A 25,008-nucleotide genomic window follows, 5' to 3' on the forward strand; every position below is an offset into this window, starting at 1 on the left:
TTCTTTGACCTTCCTTTTCTGGTTAACATACATGTAGAAGCCCTTCTTTCTGTTCTTTGCATCCCTTGTCAGGTTCAGTTCCAGCTTCACCTTGGCTTCCTCACTCCATCCCTACACAACCATACTTCATCTCTATACTCTTCCCAGGTCACCTGTCCTAGCTTAAACTCTCTAGGCATTTGCTTCTTTGTCTTTAGTTTGACCAGCAGATCCCTACTCAGCCATGCTGGTTTCTTGCCTTCCTTGCCCATGGGATCTAAATGATCTTAGGTTTTCACTTGTGGGATCTAAGTGATCTTAGGTTTCCTTCAGCTTCTTTTCAGAATAATGCATAGGGTAGATGATTTGCAGTTGGACTTGATAATCCTAAAGGTTTTTTCCAACCTAAATGATTCTATGATTTGGCTTATAAGTCAACTGGAAGTTTAAAAAAGTAAATTTATAGACCAGTTCTTCCCAATTCAACACTGCATTGAAGCAGCAGTTCCAAAGAAGAATATAAAGTTTTGCTCCTTGCTTCTCTCCCCTCCAGTTTACAGAACTCATCACAAACCCAACAGGGATGCTAAGAATATGAAGTTGCACATGAGTTTTGCTAGTTATGATTTCACAGAGAGCAGAAGAGATGCTGAGCTCCCATCTTTTCATGAGGCTACACCTATGTGCCACAGTACCATTAGAGCACATTTGTTTTCTAACATAGCGAGATCTATTATACTTTCCCTGATAAGGTATCTAGACTAGGAAAAGGGTAGGGCAAACAGCATGATGGGAAGAGGTTTAAAGTCCAACTTTCTTGAGCCTCCCACTGTACTGAATGTTAAGTCCAGTACAAATTATTCATAAAGTGCTAAAGTAGAATTAAACAAGAATGCTAAAATCTCTGGAGAGTTTCAAAATGGAACCTTTTGGATTTCATGACAGGAAGACAGAACATCATTATACCACAGTGCTAGAGAGTAAAATCTGCAAAGGCAACAACCCTACAATCTATAATGAGTGGACCACTAGTAATGTTTCATTATTGTGTACTTGAGAAAACAGAGCCCTTGAGAAAACAAATCCCAGACATGTTATTTCAGCACCTTCATCCAGCTCCAGCTTCCTTCATTTGCCAAATAGCTTAAGACCTGATAAAAAACCCCAAAACACCTCTTATATTCTACTTCATTACTGACAAAACTTAATGGCTGTTTGGTGTCACTGTGAAATACTTTGATTCTGCTTATGAATTGTCACTTGTCCACATCTCACCAAAGTGCTATTCAGCAATTTGAATTCATCTCAGCAGAACATCCTGTTATATGATCAAACACAAACTTCTTTCTACCTACACTACAAAATGTCAGTGGCATCTACAGTGATATTAAAGGAACTCAAAAGCTGTGACAAGAAACAGAAAGCTTCCCTAAAGCATAAAGCTGATGTAAAATTACAGGAGATGTTGATGTCTGTTTAACTGTATTTCCCATTTAGTTCATCACAGGTTGTTTCTGATGCTGCTCAGAGAGAGGAGCCCTTCATATGCTCCAGCATGGGGTCCCTCCCACTGGAGACAGTCCTTCACAAACTTCTCCAACGTGAGCCCTTCCCACAGGCTACAGTTCTTCAAACTGATGCAATGTGGGTCACTTTTCCACAGGGTGCAGTACTTCAGGCACAGGTTGCAGTCCTTCAGGCACAGGCTGCTGCAGCGTGGGTCCCCCACAGGGCCACAGGTCCTACCAGGAAAACCTGCTCCAGAGTGGGGTCCTCTCTCCACAGGTCAGCAGGTCCCTGCCGGGACCCTGCTCCAGCATGGGCCTTCCACAGGGTCACAGCCTCCTTTGGGCATCCATCCGCTCCGGTGTGGGCTCCTCCACGGGCTGCAGGTGGATCTCTGCACCCCCATGGACCTCCACGGACTGCAGGGGGACAGCCTGCTCCACTATGGTCTTCATCACGGGCTGCAGGGGAACCTCAGCTCTGGCGCCAGGAGTACCTCCTCTCCCTCCTTCTCCACTGACGTTGGTGTCTGCAGAGTTGTTCACATGTTCTCACTCTGCTCTTCGCTGGCTGCAATTTTCATCTGTGGAATAACTTTTTTTCCCTTCTTAAAATATGTTATCACAGAGGTGTTACTATCATTCCTGATTGTCTCAGCCTTGACCAGCGGCGGGTCCATCCTGGAGCCAGCTGGCATTGGCTCTACTGGACATGGGGGAAGCATCTATCAGCTTCTCACAGAAGTGACGCCTGTATCCCCCCCCGCTACCAAAACCTGGCCACATAAAGCAAATACGTTCATATTTTTGACAGACAAAAGATTCCACTTCTGTGTTTATGTTTGGCTGCCTCTAACCTTTACCTATGTCTGCAGGAAGCAGGTGAATGCTATTGAACTTCCACTGCAAGGGGTCCGCCTACCACAATGCAATAGAAAAGAATCAACATGACACAATTGTTTTCAATAACACAACTTCTGCAGGTGGAGCCTGAACACTGTGCATTCAGGCACATTCTGAAATGGCTTACAATAAAGCAACTTTGGACTTTTACTTGATCAATGAGCTTTTACTCTAGTCTTCTGGGGGCTTAGGCTATCTGGATAGGAACCATCAACTGGAGAGTGGGCCAAGTGAATGAAATAGCCCACCAGGGAGCCATGGCAGAGTGACAACAATGCTCAGGAATGAGACACTGTGTTGCCTCCATAGAAAACAGGAAGCACAACTCTAGATCATGTTAGCAGGAATTACAATTTAAGGATGGACCTGGTAAAGAGAGCTTAGTAAATGAAATCCATCTTCCCCAGGTTTAGATGTTTAAAAGCTAAAAGAAGTAAGTATCCTCAGATGGCACTTCATCGAACCCATCTTGAGTGCCTATCTAGGAAGAAATGTATCCAGGGCACTACGGAAGCCCCTCAGGCATAATTTTTTGGCCCCGATGTCAAGTGAATGTGGTAGAACTTGTCAGTTCTCCCACAGAGAACCCAGGCCACAACATTCTCCAAAGGAATTACTATCTTAACTAGATTTATTTGTAAAGCTTACCTATTTTCCCTTGTTTTCTGAGTTGGTTTTTTTAAGCTGTTTTTTAGCTTGTGGACTTTGAACTCAAAATTGTTCAGTAACACTTCAATTTCTTGTACTTCTAAGGAATATGACAGAGGCATTTTGCCATGACTACAATAAGTTACACAAGTTCATTAATGTTCTGTATATTGATTTTACAAAATAATCCAAAGTTGACAATAAGCGAATCTTGAGATGAGTAAAATACATAAGAATCTGTGCTGGTTTAAAGGTAAACCAGCAGGGGAAATGAACCCAACTCAAAAGAGAGATTATAAGTCAGAATAACAATTTAATAAAATAATACAATAAGTATGATTATACAGACAAACAATTGGTTTTAACCCACAAAACCCAAATATATAACCCAGCACCCTGGGGTATGAACAGAGTGGTGTTCTTTGGGCCCCCTGAGTCCAAAGGAAAAGGAGAGGGGAAACCTGTTGGTGAGAGTGCTGTTGCAGTCTGGTCAAGAGTGGTGATTGCAGTCTGGTCGAGAGTGATGGTTGCAGTCTGGTTGAAAAGTGGTGGTTGCAGTCCAGTCGAGAGTGGTGGTCTGCAGTCTGGTTGAGAGCGGTGGTCTGCAGTCTTCCTCTGGATCCCACGAGTGGTTAAAAAGGTCCCAAGACTCCAAGATTATATATCCTCCAGTTCAGGCAGGAATGCTCAGTACCTCCCTCAGGGCGGGGAGTTCCTTAATGGGTGTGAGGACAAGAGCAACTCCTATCTCGCAGGCCTCTTAGCACCTAGTTTATAGCCTGAGGAGTCAGGCTTTATGTGCAGATAGTGTAAATGGTTCACTGATAACAGTTTCTGGGAAATGGCATGGAAGGCTATAGAATACACAGTTTTGGGTTACACCCATCCAGTGATGAACTGGTCTCAGCTGTCCTAACTAGGACAGAATCGAAAAAAGATACTGATGCATATTGTTCTGCAGCATACTTAAAAGTGATCAGAAGGCCACAAATCTTCAATTCTCTTAAATTTTCTTTCTCTAAAATTGTGTAAACTTTTAAAGAATTCCTATGTGGATGGGAATATGCACCCTGAAACCCAAGTCTAGACTACAAGAAGCTTTTAATATTCTGTGACTATGCTTTTGACTGGCTTTTTGGGGCATAATTTGAACAGGTCCATTTTTGGAGAGGCAAAGCACATGTGTGCAGATGGGTGCAAACTGCGTGATACTCTTACCTGCAGAACAGACTGCCATAGGAGTCTTGTTACAAGTAGTCAAAATAACAGACTCTGAAGAAAGCCCCCCATCAAGAATTAATCCTAAACGGAAGGTATAAGCATGAATGGTTCACATTATCTTGGTCGTGAGATACTTTCAGGCATTAACTTCCCTAACCAACCAGGATGGGACAGCGAAGTTTGAGCAATCAAATATGTTCATATTTGTCTTGAAAAACATCCCCTCTGCCTTTGTTTTTCACAAAAGGCTTCTCTTTTCAAGGGTCGTGACTGTTAGAAAATTCACTAGAGGCTCAGGGGATGAATAGCTATGTGGGTTTTTTCCTGGTAACTTCAGATGTTATTGGCTTTCTGTTTCTGTAGAGAATATTTCTCTAAATGGGCAGCTGAAAAATATCTGTAAATATACACTGAGGTTTCCAATCCAAACAAGGCATGACATTTGTACCCTCAAAATAATAAGTATTTCCACAGATTACTTTAAAATAAAAAGCAATTCCACAAAGTGACTATTTAGTCTCAAAAATTTTCACTGTGCTTTTTTGTGGAGAATGTGTAGCATTTCTTTGGTCTCTGTTCTTGTTGATCCTAATGACAGTTTTCAGTTTTGAAAAAATATTTCAAAAGACACAAGTGCAAGAGGTTCCTGTTACAGTTGGAAATGCTGACCTAACTTCAGCAAAAATTACTGAGAGATTTCTAGTGTAGTAAAGACAACACCTTGGACTCCTTCATGGTGTTTGGGGAAAGTTCAGTTTGCAGCTTATCCTTACTTACTGGTTGAAAGGTTTCCTATGATGACTCTCAGCAATGTCAATGAAAAATGGAAGTATGTATGAAGAAAACATGAGGTATCAACTGTCTACATATGATCTCCTATAACTATCATTTGAATTCTCATTAAAAGATGATTGTGTATTTGAGTTTAGAACTAACAAAACAGCAAATATTCTAAATAATATATGTACAAATCATCCCATAAAAGAAACCTCACAGACACTGCTCACAAATTTAAACAAGAATACATACCTGGTATCAAAATGCATAAAATAAAAAGTAAATTATTCAACTAAATTACTAGGAAAATCTAGAATAAAGAGAAAAAGTCCTCCAGCAATGCCTAAAGATGACATTAAAAAGTCACCGTGTCTTAAGAGTAGACTCCTAAATGGCATAACATATTTGAGAAAACTGTATTATTGAAAATACCTAACAAAATTCACAAATGAACAGAATCTGATTTAATCTGACATACCACATATCTCAATTTATAGAGGCAATGTTTACAGTTGCCGAGGTATTAACACAAAATCTTTTAATGTCATCCATATTTTGGATTAGTTGAACACAATGGATATATTGTTTTAGAAAATTAAAAGTTCCTTCCTTAAGCAAGTGTAGTGGGTTGACCCTGACTGGATGAAAGGCACCTCAGTTCTGGCGCCAGGAGTACCTCCTCTCCCTTCCTCTCCGCTGACCTTGGTGTCTGCAGAGTTGTTCACATGTTCTCACTCTGCTCTTTCCTGGCTGCAATTTACGTCTGCCCAACAACTTTTTTTCCCTTCTTAAGTATGTTTTCACAGAGGCATTACTATCACTCCTGATTGGCTTGGCCTTGGCCAGTGGTGGGTCCATCCTGGAGCCAGCTGGCATTGGCTCTGCAGGACATGGGGGGGAAGCTTCTAGCAGTTTCTAACAGAAGCCACCCCTGTAACCCTCCTGCTACCAAAACCTGGCAACAGAAACTCAATACAGGAAGATAATTCCTTTTTTGATTTTCTTCATTTTTACTACATTTTTCTTTTAATTCTTATGCATGTGATTAAAGGCGGAAATAATTATATGTTGCAAGTTGCATGCTTTTTAATATAAATTGCATAAGGATTATATTCCTGTTCTAAGAATGTACTTGACAGATATGTTAGAAGAGTGCTCACTTGTCCCTAAGTATGGTATTTATATCATCTAATTTCAAACACCCAGTTCACATTGTCTGAATCACCCCTTGGAGTTCTTGCTAAACAAACAGCAGGAAGTAGGCAATTCTCATGCTCTGAACTAGAACTTCCTTAGATGCACACGGGAGGTGATGATTTACTTTCTCAAGTGTTGGGCTATTTTTAGTTTTGGTTCTCATCCATTCCCCCAGCCGTTAAAATTAGTTCTGTTAGTTGCAAAGTTGCTTCATTTTAAGAAGATAAGCAACACGTGCACCTTGACCATTCTCCTAATAGCAGATATGAGTCTACTTGCCAATTTAATATTATGAATGATCTCTAAAAACATGCCCACTGTAACAGTTTTCACTCTAGGCCTTCCTGGAGACCAGCTTGTAACCAGGAAGGAACTAAGGAAGTGACTAAAGAAGTATTCCATGCTATTCCTTTACGTAAACTGAGGTATAAATAAAGTCGACCAGAGAGACCTCACTCTCTTCTCTTCCGGGGAGGTTTGGGAATGGTAGGTTCCTGTCTCGGTCTTGCTTATCTGGAGCTGAGGCCTACAGTGACTGCTGTTGTCTACCACGCGTGAGGGGGGAGTGCTGGGCCGCGTCCAGTTGTCCTGCTTTTCTCAAGGGAAGTGGTGAGATTTTAATAGTTCTTTATTTTGTTAGTTACTGGGTTTCTCCTTTGTGCATACCTGTTTTATTTTTGTCCCTTTTTTGCCCCCTTTTTCCCATTTTCCCTTCTCCTCTCTCCTTTCTTGGGAGTTGTACATAATATCCTTACTGTATATAACTGTATATAACTGTATATAACTGTATATATGTAAAAATACACATATATTTTGGTATAATTCAGTTGGTTTTGGTTTCTTTCAGTTTCTATAATTTTTTTTTCCCTTTCCTTTTTTTGCTGAAAAGGGGAGGGAGGGGAAGGGCTTTTGCTGAGCATTGGAGATTTTGGCAGGAAGACAGCTCAAACTTGCTCACCCACTTAACCAGCACTAGCACAATCCTGGAGGCTTCACTTTCCATCTCTTTCATGCATGTGTTACATAGTGCCATTTTAGAGAGCTTTCATTACAGCTAACAATTATATCGAATCAAAGCAGCTGATTTCCAAATTAAGTTCTGTCCTCATTTAGAAAAACATAATGGTGCTGGGAAATAACTGGAATCTTTTGGAATATACATATCTTTAAATGGTAGTTTCCTTCTGATTGAGACAGTGTTCCTTGACACTCACACACACAAAAGGATTCTTTTCTTTCTATTAAAAAATTGTCAGAAAGCACCTGAAAGCGTTTTCTGTCTGGGTTAAATAATGATATATAAATGTCCTCACTTGAGCTTTTCAGTATTAAAAAAAAACAAAACTAACCCATATGAGTCTTTATTTCTAATAAAAACCTTATCTAAGCCAAAATTAAATTTATTTCAAATACTTTGAACAAATATGCATTTTCTTTGGTAATAGCTTGCTAACAAAGTTGAAGCTGCCATTAGCACATGTCATGGTTTGTCCTGGGTTACACAAAAATTCTGGTGTCATAGTTTGAAATTGCCCCCCCCCGAGAGTTTGGGGGCTCAGAGGTGATTGGGTGCCAGGGCAGTGTTCCCTGGAGAGCCAATCACCACTCATGTTGTTCGCTTCTGCTGAAAAATCATATATACACAGCACCGGAAGCTGTTGGCAGTTTTTGCTGTTGGTGTCTGCTGGGTGTAGGTGGAGAAGGCCAGGGGGTGGCTGGGCTCCCTCTTTCCCGATCCGGGGGAGAGGGGGAACCCTGCGGCCCCCCCAACTCTGCCTAGGCCAGAGTTAGAGGCAGCAGTTAGAGTGAGTGTGCTGTGAAGAAAGAAATTCACAGCACCTGAGGTAAGAGGGAGGAGGTTAGGCCCTCTTCCCCCCCCCGCAGCTGCGGGACGCTTGGGACAGTGTATAACTGGACCGAGCTGCCTGTGGCCAAGGCTAGGGGGCTTTTTTCCCCCCCACTGCATTGAGGCTGATGGGGGGTGGATTTTAAGGCTCAGCATTTGAAGCAGAGCCAAGTGGACAGGCTGATAACAAATCAGCTCGGCGCTCGGGAGAAGAATCCCAGGTGAAATTGGAGACGGACCGAAGAGAGAGGCCCGGAGGATGTCTCTGCCGTGATTTAAATGCAGGACAGCTGAAAACCCGGAGGAGGAATCAACATTCCAGGATGCGTACGTTGATAAGCTACACTACAGCAGCCTACAGAACTGAGGTATGAGACTGAGAGATCACACAGCAAACTGAGGAGAAAGGACTCAAAGCTATCTTCTTAGACTTTGTGAGGAGGAAAAACTTCCACAAACAGCTGGAGCTTGGTGAGGGAGAGACTGATTACTTCCCAGCCTGAAAGGTTTCTCCTGGACTAAAGTTAAAGGGAGGGGCTTAAAAGACTGATAGAAATGTAATATATATATATTTGCCTTTAGTTTGTATAGCATTTATTTGTGTAAATAAATGTATATACTTCCCATTCCCCCTATAGAAGCCTCTGGTCTGAAAGTTTCTCTCCGGTGTTGGGATAAATTGTGGGAAGGGGTGGGGGGAGGCCTGGAAATTGGATTCTGGATTTCTAATGTGGCTCAAACTGCCACACTGGTATCCACCTTTTCTCTTTTCCCCAAATATGCCGACCAATTTGGACTGTGATGGGAACTTGAGATAAGATAAGGCTGGTACTATTATTCAGGGGAGAAGAATGTATCCACTAATGTGAAAGACTGGAATGCTGATGACTCAGACAATCCAGGTGCAAGCTGATGATGGGCAAAGTAACCACTCAGGTCCTGAGGGCATGCACACCAGCCACCTCAGGCTACAAGCTGGGTGTTGTTTCTTTGTCCTTACAAAAATGACTCAGCTGTGATAACTCCCCTCCAGGGAAGCATCGGGACAATTCACACATAGCCTGAAGATATTCATCTCTTCTGATGAGCCATAATCATAGAATCATAGAATCATAGAATAGATTGGGTTGGAAAAGACCTCCAAGATCATCAAGTCCAACCCCTGATCCAATTCCAATTACTATATCATGGCTCTAAGGGCCACGTCCAATCTCTTTTTAAAAACCTCCAGGGATGGTGAATCCACCACCTCTCTGGGTAGGCTGTTCCAATGCCTGATTACCCTCTCTGTAAAGAATTTCTTCCTAACATCTAACCTAAACCTCCCCTGGCAGAGCTTGAGCCCATGTCCCCTTGTCCTATTGTTGGTTGCCTGGGATAATGGATCCACCTGTGCTGACATAACAGGCAGCTGTAACATCTTAGAAGGTGTCAAAGACTCCTGAAATGTCCCATGATCCAGTATTACATCATCCAGTGTAGAACTCCCTGCCCCAGGGGAGGTACTTAAGGGTATTCCCACCTACCCTAAACCCAATAAAAGACCCCACTCAGACTTCACTTAATACTGGATTTTCTTCCCTCAGCACACGGGACCTTCCTTTCCTGGGGGCTTCCACCACCACCTTGAAAGGACTACAACCACTTCAATGAACAAACATTGAAATTGCTGGATCCAATGGGCATCTTGCGGGTCCTTCCAGTGGCCTGGGGGGTCTGCAGCTCTGCTCTGACTGCCTGTACCAGCACTGCAACCTCACTCCAGTGCTGACTCTCCAACTGTTCCTGCCAGGTTTTCCAGGCATGGGGGAGGTGAACCATGTGGCCATGTGTGGTTTTTTTCTGTGTGAGGGAGGCCAGCTGTCATCTCAATTTGGTCCAATGAGTGGGGCTTGGGAAGTTTCTCCTCATCAGTTGGTTTAACCCAGTTTTATCAGTATTGTTATTAGCATTCTTCTTGGTAAAGACGGGTTTTTTTCACTTATATCTGGGCATATTTGGTCTCTCTCTCTGTATTGGAGAAACCAGAGGTATTGAATCCGAGGGAGAGGACTTCTGTCTGAGGTCTCCGCTGCTCCAAATTGTCTCAAACCAAGACAGGTTTAACCCCAGCCAGTAATCAAGGCCCATGCAACCACTCGCCCACTCCCCCACCAGTGGGACTGGGGAGAGAATTGAAAGGGTAAAAGATGGAAAACTCATGGGTTGAGATCAAGACAGTTTAATAGGGAAAGCAAAAGCCCTGCACAGAAGCAAAGAAAAACAAGGAATTAATTCACTGCTTCCCACGGGCAGGCAGGTGTTCAGCAATCTCCAGGAGAGCAGGGCCCCATCATGCGTAATGGTTACTTGGGAACACAAATATCATCACTCCAAATGTCTTCCCCTTCACTTTATATACTGAGCATGATGTCATATGGTCTGCAATATCCCTTTGGTCAGTTTGGGTCACCTGTCCCAGCTGTGTCTCCTCCCAACCTCCCATTCACTCCCAACTTCCTTGCCAGCATGGCAGTATGAAAAACAAAAAGGGCCTTGGCTCTGTGTAAGCCCTTCTCAGCAATAACAAAAACATTTCTATGTTATCAACCCTGTGTTCAGCACAAATGCAAAACATAGCCCCATACTAGCCACTGTGAAGAAAATTAACTCTACCCCAGCTGAAACCAGCACAGAATGATATATGATTCCCATGAGAATCATCATGAGAAGTGACCTTTGAAATGCAGAGTTATTGTTGGAAGACCAATTCTAGCTAGTGGTACTTAACAGGACAATAAACTGAAACTAGGCAACCACACTGCATACGTGAAGTAAATATAAAAATGCAAAGCATGTAAAAATTTTCTAACTTCTATTCAACACCATCAAAAATTACAACTGGGTAGTTTCAAAAAATATCTTCAGTCATGGTCATTGTATAGCAGAGCATAGTTACTATATAGTCATACCAGAAAACATATTTACATATGGAAACTGAGACAGAAGATCACATTTAAAAAAAAACCAAGAAACCAGTAGTCCTGTGTGGACTCTATCACGACTCCTTTTCACAAAGATATTGATAGAGAATTCCAACACAGAAACAGTAAGTTTAAATTAACTCGTTACAGAACACTGATATGCAACATGTAATACTACTTCAACATGCACAGAGCTTTCTTACAAAGCACCATTTCTTGTAAAACATGCAATAGAAGAACTGTTGAGGACTGAAGTGTAAAAGTAAACACAATCACTCAGCTAAAAAAGTATTTGGTTTTTCTCATTTGAAAATGTAAATGTTTAATAGTATTGTTCTTTTACAAGAAAAGAGAAGTCTTGAACAATTCCATCTCTGCTCATTCTGAATTATTTGCATGACATATCTGACATCCTAGTGTTCCCCAACCTTTGATCAAGAGCTCTTAAAATCTATTTAAACTGATTCAGACCATGTTTAAAAAAATAAATCTAGTATTTCTAACTTTGCTCTAAGTTTATTAAATATTTAAGTTACTTTCCATGATCTCAGTACATAATGAGTTTTATTGAGTGTCCCATGTACAGTCATTTCTGATAGGTGGGATATATCCATCCTAACTCATTATTTGTATTATTAAAAGACATAGTTTTCTTAAAGAAGAGTACAGTATTCCTAGTGCAATGAATTAAAATTCAGTCTGAAGCACAATTACACTTCTCTCATGTTTCAAAAAAAAGTTGACAAATGTTTTCAACTGTCAGAGAACTGTTTAATTAAAGGCTGCTTTAAAATTTATAATCCATAAGTGTTGTAAGAGTCCTTTTTCTTCCAACAACTCATTGATGAAAGGCTGACATCCAATCCTATCATTCATTTAAAGAAAACGTTTGCAAAAATAATTAAATTTGAATATTCTAAGAAGCAATTAACTTTACTAAGATCTCAAACATTGAAATAATGCTTCCTGTTAAAGGGACACCTGCACTAACCAGTGTTCAAGCTGATTCAACTGATTAAATTATAAAATAATGCTCCCCAAAATGTTATTCAAAGAGAGTTCCTCATGTTTTTTTGTGAAAACAAAGATTAAAATGCAAATAATTTAATCCTTAATTTTGTTAGGTGGAAACCATGACATGAGAAAAGGTCCCTTTAATGAGGAAGGAGATAAGTATCACTTAATCAGGATGTGGGAATGGAATCTGTACCTATGGGTCAATGGCAATGCGTTCTGGGTTGGTTCAGCCCTTGGTTCTGAGTTCTGTGTCACTTCCGGCATCACTCTCTCGTCATCTGTCCCATTAATACTTTGTGGCGTTAAAGGAGACTGAATGTCCCCTCCAGCTGATTCCTTAAGTAAAACAAACAAATGACACATTAGAATTACCGAGTGACCTGCTCAGGAAGGCTATGTGTATATAATCTTATTTATTCTTATATGAGATACAAATTTTAATCAGTATTAATGTGAGGCTCATAGATTTCCAGTATCACTTGTGGCCATATTTCATCATGTGAATTTAATTTAGAAGTGTATTACCATAGGATTCATATTATCTTCCACAAAACACATCTGATCTATGATTTATTTGCAAGTATCCAGCCTCCCACTTATCACAGACCTCACTCTGTTACCTGATATTATATGCAGCCCTCGGCCAGCTACATAACAGGCGACTATTGGCAACCAGGATTCTTATCTGTTACTTTATATTCTAACATGGTGAAACAAAGAATTCTGATATTTGTTTAAAAATCTAGCTTTCGTTTTGCATATTAACTAAAGTGAACAGTATAACAGCCATTGATGATGCATTCACAGCTTCACCTATGAGCCATCTGTAAAGAAAACTTATTCAGCACAGCTAATAGGTTTATGTAGTCAAATAGAACTTCCTTTTCCCAGGAGGAACAGGATATTCTGTGCCATGTTACGTCAGCCCGGCTATATAAGGGGAGGGAAAGTTAACTCGGCCTTCTTCTTCCTTCCAGGAATGGCTGGATAGACAGCTGCATCTGTCCAAGATGCCATTCAGTGAGGGAGATAGAATATTTTTTTCTGTTGTTTTCCTTTGCCTGTGTGTCTGTAACGTTATTAGCTTGTTCCTTTCTTTTTCTCCATGTAAATATAAACTTTTGTTCTTGGTAAGCCTGGGATTTTTTTTTCACTTTTTTTTTTCCTCCATCTCCCCTTGGGGAGGGGGAGGAAATCTGTGCAGGCTCGGCGGACACCTGGCGTTCAGCCAAAGTAAACCACCACATTCTTGGTGCCGGAAACCCAGGAAGACTGCCAAGGGGAGATTGTTTATAAAATAACTGCCTCACTTATCTGTTTGTTTACACTAAGTTGAGAACATATAACAAAAACATGGCAATTTGCCCAGTTCTTGTGGGGAGACCTGTAATTTTACTAACAGTTTTGATAGAGTGTGGAACTTACCCCTTAAAAAACACAGAAGGGAAAGAAATCAACCTTTTTTCTGTTCTTGATTTTGACATAGAGGGCCTGGTAATGAAAGCACCTGTGATCCTTACTAATCCTTACCTGAGTTGTTTGGCTTTATTACTGCTTTTAACCAATGCTCTTAAAACATTATGGGGAGTGGGGAAGGTAGTGTTGTTTTTGTTGCCTTGTGCCAGGACAAAACCAACTTCGAGAGACAATTTACTGGGATGTTCTCTAAAGGGGCCAGTTCCTGGGTGGCAAGGGATGTGGATGAATTTAGGCAGGTTCTTAGGGTGTCTAACACCCCCTGTTGCCTGGGACTTCACACCAGAACAAATATTCAACCCCAACAAATGGACACGTCATTTGATGGAAGGCTGCCTTGCCTACCCCGATCAAAACCAGCAACTTCTCACCCTGTACTGGGGCCTGACCTGTGCTTCTTGAGCTACTGTTCAATATTCTAAAAAGAATATGACTGAGACAGGGACCCAAACCACGACATCTGAAGTCAGTATTGCCCCTGTAGTGAAAAGAAAGACATGGATAAGGAGCTCTGCAGGACCTACAGGTCTACCTCCGTGATTAGTAAGGGAGGAAGAAGGAGAAGGATCTACCCTGCCTGCGCCTCCGAGAGAAGAAAGGGAGGCAGGACAAATAGCCGGTGATTCATTAGAGAGAGCGAGGGTGCTTCCACCTCCACTTCCACATGAGAGAAGCAGAGAGGAAACTAGACAGGAGAGCGAAGTTACCTAGTCCATGACCCCATCAGAACTTCGGGAACTGCGGAGAGATTACAGCCGGTAGCCTGGTGAACGAATTCTTACCTGGCTGCTCCGATGCTGGGATGATGGGGCTGGTAGTCACCTGTTAGAAGGTCATGAAGCACGGCAACTAGGATCTATTGCCTGAGATCGTGAAATTGAACAGGAAATTGGAAAAGAGAGATTTATTAGCAGTCTTTGGACCTGGATCCTCTTTGCTGTGAGAGACAGGTACCCATTTAAAGAAGATCTAATGAGCTCTACAAGAAGATGGACTACTGCAGAGGAAGGCATCCAGTACCTGCGGGAATTGGCCATGATGGAAATGATTTACAGTGACCCAGGCGACCCCCACTACCAAAATCCAGAGCGTGTTCCTTGCATGCTGCCCATGTGGAGAAAAGTAATTAAAGGTGCCCCTGCATCATACGTTAACTGCCTGGTAACACTATATCATCCAAGGATGACTGAACCAAATGTGGATACGATGTTTGTCTGGATACGGAGTATAGCAGAAGGTGTGGAAGCCTCCTCATTCCCCCGGGCTAGCAAGTTAGATTTCAGAGAAAGCTCTGATCTTCGACACCAACGCACCCACACCAGGGAGAGGATGGAGAGGCCTTACAAATGCCCTGAATGTGAGAACTGCCGCAGAAACAGCCTAAGAAAGAGGTCTCAGTCTTGGTCTCCTCCTGCCTCACTCAGGAGGAAAGGAAACCCCAGGAGCAGGCCACGAGGTGAGCTATGGTTCTTTCTGTGTGACCAAGGGGAAGACATGAATAAGTGGGATGGTGAACCTACCTGTAAACTTGAAGCCCGGGTACGAGAATTAAGAGGGAAAAAACCTAGTAAGAAGGCCGTCCACATAGTTGATGAAGAGGCCTCGGAAAGAGATCAGCGACCTTTGTAATGCAGAAAAACTGAGGACAATTCTTGTGATCCTGGTGAGGGGAACTCTAGCTGGGCAATGCAAGGATCAGACAGTGAATACTCTGACCACGAACAATAGAGAGGCCCTGCCTTCAACCAGGAGAAGGAAAGGGACGATAGGGTTTACTGGACTGTGTGGGTTGGATGGCCTGGCACATCAGATCCGCAGAGACACAAAGCTTTAATAGACACTGGCGCACAATGAACCTTGATGCCATCAGGGCATAAAAGCACCGAGCCCATTTGGATTTCTGGAGTGACAGGGGGACATCAAGAATTATCAGTGCTAGAGTCTGAAGTGAGTTTAGCAGAAGACAAATGGGAAAAGCACCCCATTGTGACTGGTCCAGAGGCCCCTTGCATCCTTGGCATTAACTACCTCAGGAGAGGATATTTCAAAGACCCAAAGGGGTATCGATGGGCTTTTGGTGTAGCCACAGTGGCTACAGAGAAATTTAGACAATTATCTACCCTGCCTGGCCTATCAGAAGATCCCTCTGTTGTGGGATTATTGCGAGTCGAAGATCAACAAGTGCCAACAGCCACTACAATAGTGCATAGAAGACACTACCGAACAAACCGAGACGCTGTGATCCCCATCCATAAAATGATCCGTTAGCTGGAGAGCCAAGGGGTGGTCAGCAAGACCCACTCACCTTTCAGTAGCCCCATCTGGCCTGTACGTAAGTCTGATGGAGGATGGAGACTGACTGTGGACTACCCTGGCTTAAATGAAGTCACCCCACCATTGAGTGCCGCTGTACCAGACATGTTGGAGCTCCAGTACGAACTGGAAGTGGTACGCCACCATTGATATTGCCAATGCGTTCTTCTCCATCCCCTTAGCAGCAGAGTGCAGGCCAAAGTTTGCTTTCACGTGGAGGGGTGTGCAGTACACCTGGAACCGACTGCCCCAGGGATGGAAACACAGTCCCACCATTTGCCATGGGCTGATTCAGACTACACTAGAGAAGGGTAAGGCTCCAGAACACATACAATATATTGATGACATTATTGTATGGGGGGACACAGCAGAGGAAGTTTTTGAAAAAGGAAAGGAAATTATCCAGATTTTCCTCAAAACCAGTTTCACCATCAAAACGAGTAAAGTCAAGGGACCTGCCAAAAAGATCCAATTTCTAGAGGTGAAATGGCAAGATAGATGTAGTCAGATTGCAACAGAAGTCATCAACAAGATCGTAGCGATGGCTCCACCAACTAACAAGAAGGAAACACAAGTGTTCCTGGGGGCCATAGGTTTTTGGAGAATGCACATTCCTGAATAGAGTCAAATCGTGAACCCTTTTTATTTAGTGACCTGTAAGAAGAATGATTTCCAGTAGAGTCCTGAACAATAGCAAGCCTTTAAACAGATTAAACAGGAGATTGCACACGCCGTGGCCCTTGGACCAGTCAGGACAGAACCAAATGTGAAAAATGTGCTTTATTCTGCAGCCGGGGATAATGGTCCCTCCTGGAGCCTTTGGCAAAAAGTGCCCGGTGAGACCCGAGGCCGACCACTCAGTTTCTGGAGCTGAAGCTACAGAGGATCTGAAGCCAGCTACACCCCCATGGAGAAGGAAATCCTAGCGGCTTATGAAGGAATACAAGCAGCCTCAGAGGTGATTGGCACAGAAACACATCTCTTCCTGGCACCCCGACTACCAGTGCTGAGCTGGATGTTCAAAGGAAAGGTGCCCCCTACCCATCATGCCACTGACGCTACATGGAGCAAGTGGATTGCTTTGATTACACAGCGTGTAATCCTAGAAATCATAACAAATTGGCCTGAAAGTGGAAACTTCAGTCTGGCCGATGAGGAGGAAAAAGAGCAAGTGAATCGGGCTGAAGAAACTCCACCATACAATCAGTTATCCGAAGAAGAAACACGTTATGCCCTCTTCACTGATGGTTCTTGTCGTATCATAGGGAAGAACCGAAAGTGGAAAGCAGCTGTCTGGAGTCCCACCTGACAAGTGGCAGAAGCTACTGAAGGAGAAGGTGAATTGAGTCAATTTGCAGAACTTAAAGCCGTTCAATTTGCCCTGGATATTGCTGAACAAGAGAAATGGCCAAGGCTTTACCTCTACACCGACTCATGGATGATAGCCAATGCTCTGTGGGGGTGGTTGAATCGGTGGAAAAAGATTAATTGGAAGCGTGGAGGAAAACCCATCTGGGCTGCTGATTTATGGCAAGACATTGCTGCTCGGGTTGAGAAGTTGACTGTGAGAGTCTGTCATGTAGATGCCCATGTACCCAACAATCGAGTTAATGAAGAACATGACAACAACAAACAAGCAGACCGAGCTGCAAAAGTCAAGGTGTCTAAGGTAGATCTAGATTGGCAGTACAAGGGAGAGTTGTTCCTAGCTCAATGGTCCCATGATGCTTCAGGCCATCAGGGCAGAGATGCCACCTATAGATGGGTGTGAGACCGAGGGGTGGATCTAACCATGGACACTATTTCTCGGGTTACCCATGATTGTGAGACATGCGCTGCCATTAAACAAGCAAAAAGAGTGAAGCCCCTATGGTATGGTGGATGCTGGGATAAGTATAGATATGGAGAGGCTTGGCAGGTTGACTTTATCACACTGCCACAGACCCACCAAGGTAAGCACTATGTGCTCACCATGGTGGAAACAACCACTGGATGGTTAGAGACTTATCCAGTACCTCACGCAACTGCCCGAAATACCATTCTGGGTCTTGAAAAGCAAGTCCTGTGGCGACACGGCACCCCAGAGCGCATTGAGTCAGACAATGGGACTCATTTCAAAAACATTTAGTTACTACTTGGGCAAGGGAACATGGCATTGAATGGGTATATCATATCCCATATCATGCACCAGCTGCTGGAAAAGTTGAGTGATGCAACGGATTGCTGAAAACTACTTTGAAAGCATTGGGTGGGGGGACTTTCAAAAACTGGGATCAGCACCTAGCAAAAGCTACTTGGTTAGTCATCACTAGAGGCTCTGTCAATCGAGCCAGCCCTGCCCAAAGAGCCTCTTCATACTGTGGATGGAGACAAAGTCCCAGTAATTCATTTGAGAGGTATGTTAGGTAAAGCAGTTTGGGTTAACCCTCCCTCGAGCAAAAGCAAGCCCATTTGTGGGATTGTCTTTGCTCAAGGACCCGGATACACTTGGTGGATAATGAGAGAAGATGGGGAAACCCAGTGTGTACCTCAAGGAGATTTAACCTTGGGAAAAAACTAATTTGTATTCTGAGCTGTATGTTGCAGAAAAAGTCACCAGACGAGGAAGACCCGAACTAAGCTGATGCTAGTGCTCAACGATGAGACCACTGTAGAAGACAAGACCTGTACAAGCACGGGATGTAGGCGGATAATGGGGATATGTGTGTGATGTAAAATGGTATGGAATAAGGGGTGGAGATTGTAATAGGTTTGTGTAGTCAAATAGCACTTCCTTTTCCCAGGAGGAACAGGATACTCCATGCCTTATTGTGTCAGCCCGGCTATATAAGGGGAGGGAAAGTTAACTCAGCCTTCTTCTTCCTTCTGGGAACGACTGGATAGACAGCTGCGCCTGTCCGAGATACCGTTCAGTGAGGGAGGTAGAATTCTTTTTCTGTTGTTTTACTTTGCCTGTGTGTCTGTAACGTTATTAGCTTCTTCCTTTCTTTTTCTCCATGTAAATATAAACTTTTTATCTTGGTAAGCCCGGGATTTTTGTTCACGTTTTTTTTTTTCCTCCATCTCCCCTTGGGGAGGAGGGGGGGAATCTGCGCAGGCTCGGCGGACACCTGGCATTCAGCCAAAGTAAACCACCACATCCTCGCAAAACTTTCATAGACATGTTAGTCTGGCCTAGCTCTCTCTGGTCATGGTATTATCTGGGAAGGAGAATACTCCAGTTATACCCAGGCATCTACACCTGAAAAACTTACTGACTTTCTTCCTAGCAGAAGGCATTGGTGCAGTTTTAATCAGCTCTCATTATGCCAACACATACATTTATGTTTTGGCCAACAAACACTATTTTTCAATTTCTAGTCACTGAAAAGTGCTTCCTTTAAAAAAAAAAACAAAGTACACTGTGTAGCCCACATCCTAAGTTAGAACATTATAGGCTTTTCAGTCCCTGAATGTGGTTTAATTTTAATATTTTCTTTCCTATTATATAGTTTTCCAAGTAATGATTTTTGCAGGAGATAAGCGAGTCATATAAGCTAAGTAGCTCATTTCAATTTCAAGATGTCTTAGTAGGCTTTTAATAATCAAGTGGTAACATTTAACTCTAAGATAGTAACGTTTCATGAATAGAGTTCAGTGGATGTCATGGAGGGGTGACTATTCAGCAGAGGACTGGCTGAATTACAATATTTCCAAAAGCTAAGCACCTTCTATAGCCACACAGCCTTTTACCATCTGCATAGAGAAGAGATAAAACTGCTATTTACTGTTATTAAACTGAAGCACAAGCACAGTCTCTGGAAAGCCAGCAGCTCCTCTTCCCATCTCTTTGCCACTGTAGAAAACTGAAGAACAGCAATCTCAGAAGAAATTGTATGTATCTGGTCATGATCTTACAAGATCAGGGTCTAATTTTAAGCCTGCACTTGAAGCCTTCAACTAGTTTACAAGGATAAGGCTTTTTGAAAGCCAGTACTGAATTTGATCCTATATCTCTAAGAAATGTTGCCCTTGACTTGGCCAGATGGAAAAACTCAATTCTTTTAAAGAAAATAGGATCTGGCTGTCATTATCACCTTCCACAAAGCACTGGTGTCACTTAACCAAAAATATTGCTCAACATTTTCATTTAAATTATATTAAGCATTTGCAGCACAACAATTGTTGAAATTTTGCTTTTATTCTACTGTATTTCTCACATAGCGAGAGACATATCTCACTCTGCAACTTGAATTATTGAGTAATACAGGGTTATAGTAAAACATTTTAATAATTACTTTAAATTCTATTATATTTAGCATTCCTCAAGGTATACAATGCACATGCACAAGTGTCTCCATTCTGCATCTTCTTATTAATTTCCTACTAATTAAAAAGCAGAAAATAATTAGCTTACACTGATTTATTACACAAATATGAAGTGTTATTTATAATATAAATGTAAATTATTTATTTTAGGAATGTAAATTGTTACCCACTTTCGGGAAGAAAGTACTTATTTTATACTCAAAACTATTACCTTGTGTTAATACTTTAGATATCAAAATTAAATACTTTTACACAACAATTTTACTGAACTGAAACTGAATTGAGATTAAAGTGTCAAAGGAGAGCAGAGCTGGCAAGATAATCAGGCACATTAATTATTTTATACAAATTATGTGGTTTGTCTATTATTATCCTCTGATTTGATAAACAGTTTTCACTGCCATTAAATGAAAGGTATTATCAACCCAAGAGTTTCTTTGTTATTTCCTCCTCTTCCCAAACTACACTAGATGTTCTAAAAAACATATAACACATCTCACAAAATCTGACTTGCTTTTATCTTTAATCTAAAATTCCTACAACACTATTGTTAGATACATAAAGTTAGAGCTTTATTAAAATATTTAACGTACAAATGCATAAAAACAATTTCAGTAGAAGAAAAACAAATGTGTAAGTTCCATCTAGGCTTATTTTTCAGTAAAGAACTTTCATAGATGTCTGGTTTGAATGAAATTCAAGTGACAAAGATTAATGCAAACAAACATCACAGTCTATACAGTACCTAAAGGTTTGCTTCCTGCAAATTCATGAGGGTCTGATTTGCATATACAAGAGAAGCATCAGATTCTACTGTATATTTCTTCCACCAATACAGGTTAATCAGTGCTCTCACACACTCACAACTATCCTTGCCTGGTAAATAATTTATATTTAAAATATAAAAATGTTGTGATACTAAAATTTTTCAGCCAATAGCTATTCCTAATATTATGGGAGGGTCTCAGAATCACAGAAGAAAGAAATGGAATATTTTGATTTACTTACCACACAATTTCAGAAATTAACAGAGTTCTTAATCTGAAATGACTGGGGTCACAAGAAATATCTGAAGAAAGATTCTGGCTTGGAAAAAAATACCAAGAACTGTGGTTCAGACTCCAGTTTTTCAGCTGGTTGTAAGACTGATGGGGTGAGGGTGCAAACCCTATTTGGTTGTGTACTTGAACCTAATTACATTAGTTTAAAGAATAAAGAGGAAAAAAAAGCAGTACACACACAGTTTTCAGCCTATTGATTCACTCTACTCAGTGAACTCCAGATCAAAGTGTTGCACTTTCAGTGCATAGGCAAGCCTGTAACTGAAAATAGGCCATGAACAAAATAATGTATTTTTTTAAGCAGTAATATGAGAAACATAACATATTTTATGTAAGTTTTAAAGGCATATTTTCCAGTTTTTATATGCAGTATCTTTCTACCTATTAATTTAATGCAGAATGATATCTGCAAGTCCAATACAGCAGAGGGATTAACAGTAGCTAACTGAGCTACTCACACGCTACCTCCCAATGCCTTTCCTGTCAAAACTTCCTGTAAAAGCCAAGTTCCTATAAAGTCTTGACTGGCCACTGAAAATATATCTTCTTCCTCTTTTCCTTCCCTTCTCTGCCAAGGATCGCTATATAAAAGGGAAAAAAGAACTGTAAAATGATTGACAAAGGCAACACTGGAATTACATGCCTTGCAACCACTTTTTGGCAGATAATCAAAATGACAGCAAGTGTTCCTTCAAATGTCTCTGGGGTCCCACCTTCCCTCCCCACTACCAAGCACCTGTCTTTCCCTCAGACATAAATTTCTTCAAATAAGCCCCAGCGCTATGGAAGCGCTGCAGTCTGTCATGAAGTCATCACTCCTCATCTGCTCCAAACTCCTTTCTGAAGAACTAATGAGAAGCATTATGTGAAGACTACTCTGCTGATGCGTCAGCACTTGCACTAACTGTAATTTGGAATAACACACTAACTTATCAACACAGCTAAAAGCCAAGAGATGAAAAGTAAGGCCTGAATATGAAATTATTCCTAAATGTGTGGTAAATAAATCGCAGTTCTCAATGTGTATTATACAGTTGCTTGAGATAACATTTCTATAGCTGCCTACAGTATAAAATGTTAGGCTCCAAATAAAAAGGAAAATCTGGAAAATAAACAATATTAATAACTCATATAGATTAAGAAAAAGCTTTAACCCTGGGCGACTGCTAAAGAATCTGAATGAGTAGCTCAAATTTATACCCAAACCAAATAAGTCACTCCATTCAACAGTTTCAGATTTAACTTCTGAGTGCAGATTATTAATCATCATGTCAGAAGAGAAGCAGAGTAGTTGTTTTACCTATAATATAGGCAACAACTAGAGGCCTGGCTAAAGCATTTCAGTGTCTATGAAGTCCGAGTGTATACTAGTGTGAGAGACCGGATTTGTATCTCACTGGGTTATTTATTAATTGGGTCGAATCAACCAACTTCTGTGTATGTCGGGGGAGGGGGCCAGGCCTCCAGTATTGGAAGACACATGGTCTGCAGCCAACATGGCAGCTCAGAAGGTACATGGCACCAGAGCCATGTGGCAAGAGCCTGTCAATCAAAAAAGGTCCAACTGGTAGCCCACTTACATCATGCCTCCTAGAGCCTCTGATTGGCTGATTTACTCCTCACTCCGGCTAGGAGGGCACTGAGTGGTCAATAAACTGGTGGTCCCACCTGGGAGGGGTGGCCACAGTGACCAGGGCATATAAATATAGGTGCAGAGGGCTTCCATTTTCTTTGCCTTTCTCTCTTGGGGCCTGCTGCTATGTGACTCTTGGCAATAACTATTTTTCTCTCTTTTCCTTTCTTTCTTTACTCCTTTCCTCTCTTAATTTCTTTTCTTCCTTTACTCTTTTCTTCCTCTCATGGGTAACTTAAAACCAATGGGTGGTATTTCATTAGGTTGTGTGGGTTGGTGTTTGCTGGGTGCTTTAGTGTAATGCTTCTCCTTAGTTGTTTGTTACTCCTGTAAAACCTTTTGCCAAAATGCTTATTTTCTCACTAAATTAAAAGAAGTCCCTTGGGAAATGCATGTTGTGTGTTCTCTTTATGTGAATTCAAGGTATCAAAGAACCAAAGGCTCTGCAAAAGTTCGAGTGGGCAAACTCTTGGGAGTCTTAAATATAAGTAAAACACCCGGGTAGCCTGTGGCTTGAACCTGGGGCTTTACAACTAGATTATAATACTTCCATTATTTATGTATTTATTAATGGCAATTATGAGAAGTTTAGACACAGTCAAGAAAACTAATAAAAATTAATGCCTTATTTTCTCCTGTTACAGTAGAGCGAACATTTTCCCTTTAATAGCAAAAGCCAACCTAGCACTGGGGCAAAATGCCTACTGGGAAAACACGAGGTTAGATCATTGTGTATTGTTGTGGTTTCCACTGACTTGGAAAGACAACAGATGCAGCTTTCTGGTGGCAATAAACCTATTTGTACAGCATGTTGCAAACTGACTGCCATCCTTGTTCCATCAAAGATCATGAACATACTGCAGTGCAAAGCACTCAAGGGATGCACTGATTCAATGAATGAGGATGCACTCCCCAGAAAAAAAAAGGCTCAGCTGCATTAATCCTACTCAGCTCAGGAACCCCTGCTGTAGTTTTAAAGCTGCTTCATCCTCCAAGAGGAGGAATTATTTTTGTGTTCACTATTGCTTAAAAAAGTAAAAAAACTTCAATTTTTGTTGTAATCAGTCCATCACCTGAAGTTTCATAGATACAATAGGAAAAACCACAAAGGGTCTTTACTCTAGATTTACTTACATAACTGCTCACTGTCTTTACTAATAACATATTTTCTGGGGAAAGCTCAAAGAAAGGGATGAGAGTAAACAAAAGGACAATTTCATATTAAAGCAAGCACCTTTGACACTTCAGCAAAGTATATTAAATGCATTCTTAGACTTCTTGACACTTCTAGCTGACTGCTGAGAGAATTCAGGGAAACTGTGAAGTACTCAATTTTTAATACAAGATGTGTATAAGATACAGTAAGTAGAACAGACTATGAAGTACTAGGCTTAAATCAGGCAATAAGACTCACTTGAGAGGGTGTACTTGTTAGCTCCATCTTTTCTTGGGATTTTTCCTTTGCTAGTCGTGCAGCTTCTTTGAATTCCTGAAATTTTTCTGCAAACTGAAGATACACATTTAAAAAAAAAAGGTAAAAGAGAAAAAGTAGGTGTGAAGTAATTATATTACATGCAGAATAGAATGCTGTACTTAATATTTTAAACAGTCAAATTCTGTCAGTAGAATTTTTTAATTTTTCTCCTTATTAGATACTTATTTCAGATAGTTACACAGTGGCATACCTTTTAGACATAATGTACTCTGTTTATATGACAGGAAAATTATGATGCAACAAAATTTAATTTGTTGCTAATAGTGTTAAAAAAACCCACCTCATATATGGCATATAATAGTGATAAGCTGCCTTGCACAGCTACTTTCAGATTCAGGTTTTACTATTTTCCTGACCACAAATGATCTGGTTCTGAAGCCTACTATGGTCACTATTAGCCTAGAGCCTTCAATGGGCTTCATTCTTTCATGACTGAAAGAACACTAATTTCTTCCCAAATTTTAACAGCATTTATAATTTCAGTAGCTAATTAAGAAAGTAGCAGTGGGAATATTGAGTCAAGTTCATTTCTTGATTGTTCACTGACATGAATCAAGTTAAAGAACAAATTAATTGAACTAAACGCTCACATATACCAAACACTAAATACAAGAATTTCCCATTGAACTGCCATATGAAGCTTGATTTCTCTGCTACACGTACCTC

At 41.3% G+C, this 25,008-nt stretch overlaps 1 protein-coding gene across 1 annotated transcript in view; it reads right to left on the reverse strand.

Annotated features, from left to right (window-relative positions):
- The window catches only part of LOC135405146 (homer protein homolog 1-like), a 230,163-nt gene that overhangs the window by 80,620 nt on the left and 124,535 nt on the right, over window positions 1-25,008 (reverse strand). The window contains exons 4-5 of the mRNA XM_064639855.1: window positions 24,262-24,354; window positions 12,250-12,392 (exon numbers count right to left, since the gene is read on the reverse strand). Of these exons, the coding sequence (XP_064495925.1) occupies window positions 12,250-12,392; window positions 24,262-24,354 (236 nt within the window). The remainder of the gene's footprint in view (window positions 1-12,249; window positions 12,393-24,261; window positions 24,355-25,008) is intronic.

Source organism: Pseudopipra pipra, chromosome W (assembly GCF_036250125.1).
Source record: "Pseudopipra pipra isolate bDixPip1 chromosome W, bDixPip1.hap1, whole genome shotgun sequence".
Lineage (NCBI taxonomy): Eukaryota > Metazoa > Chordata > Aves > Passeriformes > Pipridae > Pseudopipra > Pseudopipra pipra.